Source organism: Vespa mandarinia, chromosome 12 (genome assembly GCF_050613455.1).
Source record: "Vespa mandarinia isolate Hongniang chromosome 12, ASM5061345v1, whole genome shotgun sequence".
In the NCBI taxonomy this organism is placed as follows: domain Eukaryota; kingdom Metazoa; phylum Arthropoda; class Insecta; order Hymenoptera; family Vespidae; genus Vespa; species Vespa mandarinia.
In genome coordinates this window covers 2,982,501-2,987,500 of record NC_140821.1, presented here as the reverse complement: position 1 = coordinate 2,987,500, position 5,000 = coordinate 2,982,501, and the positions used below count along the sequence as shown (strand labels likewise).

General features: G+C 33.3%; 1 protein-coding gene across 1 annotated transcript in view; it reads left to right on the top strand.

Annotated features, from left to right (window-relative positions):
- The first annotated feature begins 798 nt into the window (after positions 1-798).
- Positions 799-5,000, top strand: part of LOC118449197 (uncharacterized) — a 71,552-nt gene continuing 67,350 nt past the window's right edge. The window contains exon 1 of the mRNA XM_035883479.2: positions 799-1,138. Coding sequence (XP_035739372.1) covers positions 884-1,138 — 255 coding nt within the window. The 5' untranslated portion in view covers positions 799-883. The remainder of the gene's footprint in view (positions 1,139-5,000) is intronic.

Sequence of the window (5,000 nt, the reverse complement as noted above, 5' to 3'; positions counted from 1 at the left end):
AGAAAAAAGAAAGAAAAAAAAAAAAAGAAAATGAAGGAAAACAGAAAATTCTGCTACGGGGGGCTTTGCGATGCAGAAAACGAACGAGGGGGGAATGTTGGGTGCGATTAGAGAAAAAAATTTTTTCTTCTCTTCTTTATCATTTAAAAGTTCGAATGTGCGGGTGCGTGCATGCGTGCGCGCGCGTGCGTGCGTGTGTGTGTGTGTGTGTGTGTATATGTGAGAGAGATAAAAGCAAAAAAAAAAACTTAACCAAACGTTTATTTTCTCTCTTTTTTAGGTTCGCTAATCTGTACTCCGTCTACCAGTACGTTTTTTCGCTGACGACGAATAAAAAAAAAAGGGAAAAGAAAAGAAAAGATAAGAAAAGGAAAGAAAAACACGTACATGTATAAAAGAAGTTACTAATCTTTAATAATAATAATAATAATAATAATAAAAAAGAAAAACAAAAGAAGGAAAAGAAAAAGAAGAAGAAGAAGAAGAAGAAGAAGAAGAAAACAAAGACAAACGAAGAAGAAATAGCACGGAAAAGAAGAGGAAGCATAGATCTCGTACGAAGGAAAGATTACAAAAAGAAAAAAAAAAAGAAAAAGAAAAGTAAAGGAGAAGAGGTGTTCCTAGTATAAATAAATAAATAAACGATAAAACAAGGCAAGAGAAAAAAAATTGAAACAAGAGAAAAAGAAAATGAAAAAAGACAAAGCATGAAGACGTGGTACGTGAAAGTCCGCAGTAAGTGAGTCGTGTGTGTGTATATATTCGGTTTTGGGGGGTTGGGGTGGAGTTGGCAGGTGGAGGGGAGTTGGTTGGGGAGGGGGGGGCGTAGGAGACAGGTGTATTTCGGAGAGTCGGGCTCAAGTGCCCGATCAGTAGTTGTGTGATGGTCTCAGGGTGGTGCCCGTGCGTGCCATTAGGGCGCCGGGAATCACCGGCCCAACAACAACAACAACAACAACAACAACAACAACAACAACCGCCATCATCATCATCATCAAGAGGGGGATTCACCAACGACGGTGCACCATTCACCGTCAGCGCCGCGACGGACCGAGCAGAAATGGTCCAAATGTTCTATTATGAGAATCGTGGCAAGTGTTGTAAGAAACTTCTAAGATACAACGGCTATCCGAATAAGGTTAGAATTTTTCTTATTTAAATATTTATCTACTTATTTATTCATTTATATTTAATCTCCTAATTAATTGTGCCTATTGGGGGTTGAGGGATTAGGAGGAGGGTTGCACCCCCTAGACTAAGAGATCAATAAAATAATTTGCACGCGTTGTTCATGATTTTTTCTTTCTTTTTTTTTTTTTTTTTTTTTTTTTTTTTGTATTTAAATCATTCATTTCGTATAAATGATGACAGCTGTTCAAAGTTCTTGGGATTGTAACGTCGCATAACCAAGTGCACAATTTGCGATTATTTTGAGATGTGCACAATTAGAATTAATGTAAATGTTCCCATCTCTTTCTCTTTCTCTCTTTCTCTCTCTCTCTCTGTCTCTTTTTTTCTTTCTCTTTATGTTTGACATAAAATGATTAATATTTTTGATCGACTTTGTTTTTTTTTTTTTATATATATATATAATAAAATTAATCCTCTACAATGTAATTTTTGTATTACGTGTTTGTTAAATAAAATTTCATAATGTACTTGCGTACGTGCAAGAGGGCCGGGGGTGGAGGAATATAATAAATTTACGTAGTATAGATGATTAATATTTAATAAATATCGTTCGATCTATGGATCTACGAATAAAGAGAATTTATTTATTCATTTATTCTTTTTTTTTTCTTTTCTTTTTCATAAAATAATATAGATCGTAGAAAGGATTAGAAATTTATATCAATTAATTATAATTCCTATATTTAGTTAATACAAAATTCTTCATTCTAATCTAATTTTCTGTGTTTTGCGAGAAGAAACTGTTGAATTTGTATAATATAAATTATACTTGATATTTATACAAGTATACGAATGATATAATGTTTCCCGTAACGTAACAGATTATGGAAGGTTAAAAATGATTGTTTTAGTTTTGATTGCAGTGCGGCTAACTCATTTTGATAATAAATTAGACGCCAGGAAATATTTTATGTACGTACAATATATAAAATTTATTTCTCTAGGAATATTATTCAATACGAATTTAATCGTAGTTACATATGAGAATTAAATTAATTATTTGATGAGCTCCTTCTCGGACGAGTTTCGCTTGGAAAAGCACTTAAACTATGTTCTACCCCTCGAAGTAACTTCTCTCGGTTTATACATATAGTACTTATATATATATATATATATATATATATAAAACATTAAATAATTCAGGTTAGATGAACTTTTATCGGTATCATAATTTTATCGATATAACACATACGTACGTACATACATACATATATGTATATATACATACAGGTATAAAATATTAGCCAGTAATTATTAGATTGGTATTATTTCAAAAAAAAAAAAAAAAGAATTCACGATCAAATAAAAAACGAACGAATGTATGAACGATCTTTAGGGTTGATATAAAGATTAAATAAAATCGCGTTTATTTCATGATTATTAAAATGATATTCTAAAGTGAGTACAAAACTCACTTTAATATTATATTAAATCTGAACGTATCTAATCCATCTATTCATCCATCCATAGGCATGTACATATGTTAAATATGTTCCGTATATAAACCAACATAATTTCTAACGATCGTAATATACTTTACGACATCACTTATTACCTAAACGTCGTGTCACGATAGTAGTAGTAGTAGTAGTACTAGTAGTAGTAGTCGTAGTAGTCGTAGTAGTAGTAGTAGTAGTAGAAGTTATCAAAATGGAGAAATGAAAGGGAGCAAAAACGAAGATCCATGAAGGAGAATATGCGTTACGTTTTCCTAACAGTAAGAAGGAGAGCTATCAAGAGAGGGATGACCCGCGTACGAAGATAACATTCCGTCGTAGTAGTTTTGAGAAAGACAGAGACAGAGATAGAAATAGAGACAGAGATAGAAATAGAGATAGAGATAGATAGATAGACAGAGAGAGAGAGAGAGAGAGAAAAAGGAAGAAAGCTATTCCAAGTTCACCGCTAAGAAGGTAGCAAGTTTCCGAAGACCCCAAGGGAAATAAATCGATTCGATATCTGAATAGCCATTATGCGGACGTGGCTTCCAGGTGAGGTAGGAGGTACTAGGGTTGACTAAGGGTTGAGAAAGAGAAGAGAATGGAAGGGTGAGCTTGAAATGGGCCGACAGAAGAAGAGAGAGAGAGAGAGAGAGAGATAGATATAAAGAGTTAGATATCACGAAAAGAAGAATGAAAGTGAAGAAGAAAAAGGCTCAACCCCTACTGCGCCCTTATCCATGATACTACTGAAACTGGGCTAATGCTTTGAGTTTCAAAACTCTTTCATATCATTTGAAATTTTCTTTCAATAACCGAGTTATTATTCATCTCTAGCCATTTATTACCATCTCTCTCTCTCTCTCTCTCTCTCTCTCTCTCTCTTTCTCTCTTTATCTCTATCTCTCTATTCCATTCTTTCTTTCTTTCTTTCTTTCTCTAATTCTTTCTCTTTATCTCTTTGTCTCTCTCTCTCTCTCTGTCTCTCTCTCTCTCTTTCGTACATTACTTTTGTTCTTTCTCAAAAAATGATCGCCTTAGAGCCCTAACGATTGTGCGAATTTGTAGCGAAGCTTTTCATTTGCAAAAAAAAAAAAAAAAAGAAAAAAAAAGAAAAAAAGAAAAGAGAAAAATTATCCTGGACTGGAATTTTTATGAGAGCAGCAGGGTAGGGGGGAGGGGGAGAGGGGGTGCATGGTTATTTCTCAATCGTCGATCGTTCGTAAAATATTGCTACGATCTTCCCCACCCTTCTCATTCCTCGTAAAAATGTGCTTACGTTGCGTTGTAAAGAGAAAAACAAAAAAAAAAAAGAAAAAGAAAAAAGAAAATGGAAAAAGGAAAAAACTTTTTAGCTCGTCCTACTTCTTCATCCTCTTCTTTCCCTTCTTCTTCTTCTTCTTCTTCTTCTTCTTCTTCTTTTTCTACATTTTCTTTTTCCTTTCTTTTCTTTTTTTCTTTACTTTTTTACTTTATTTTTTTCTTTACTTGTTCTTTTTTTTTTCTTATTTTCTTACGTGATAAATAAATGTAAATTTTCTTTTTTTCTCTTTCTCTCTCTCTTACGTATTTATTTCTTTTATACATATGGGTATAAATAATAATTATATATATATATATTTATTTATTTTTTTTTTTTATTTGTTGGAATTATTATTCTTACGTAGTAGAAATAGAGAAAAGGAAATATTGCCGTAATATCGTTTTCAAAATAGGAAGAAGAGAGAAAAGTATACATATTTGTCTTTCTTTTCTTTTCTTTTTTTTTTCTTTTTTTTTTTTTTTTCTTCTTTTTTTTTTTTCTATTTGCGAAAGTATATCTCTGGAAATATAAATCTCCGGCGAAGGAACGTAAAAGAATTTTCTTTTACTCGGAAGTGAGAACACGAAATACACACTGTGAAGAAATTTTCTTGCTCGTTTGAGATCGAGTAAGAGAGAGAGAGAAAGAGAGAGAGAGAAAGAGAGACAGAGACAGAGAGTTAGAGCTATCGAGATAGAGAGAGAGAAAGAAAGAGAGAGAGGGACAAAGAAAAAGAGATGCAGAGATAGAGAGATTATAGATAGAAGCACACACTCTCTCTCTCTCTCTCTCTCTCTCTCTTTCTCTCTTTCTCTCTTTCTCTCTCAATGTATATTTGTTTACAAGTTAATCTTATCGTTAAGCAGCAGCACAATACACTTTCTCTCTGTGTAAACGTGCTTTCCCAACGTTGGTGTAGTACCCACAATCTATCTCGAAAGTCTAAAGTTATCGTAGTTGCGTTATACGAAACTGATAGCGCGTGGAATTAATGCTCTGGAATAAGAGGGAGCTCTTTCGAGCAATCTACGAATGACTATGAGAAGAAAAGCAGATTTCGTGATTCC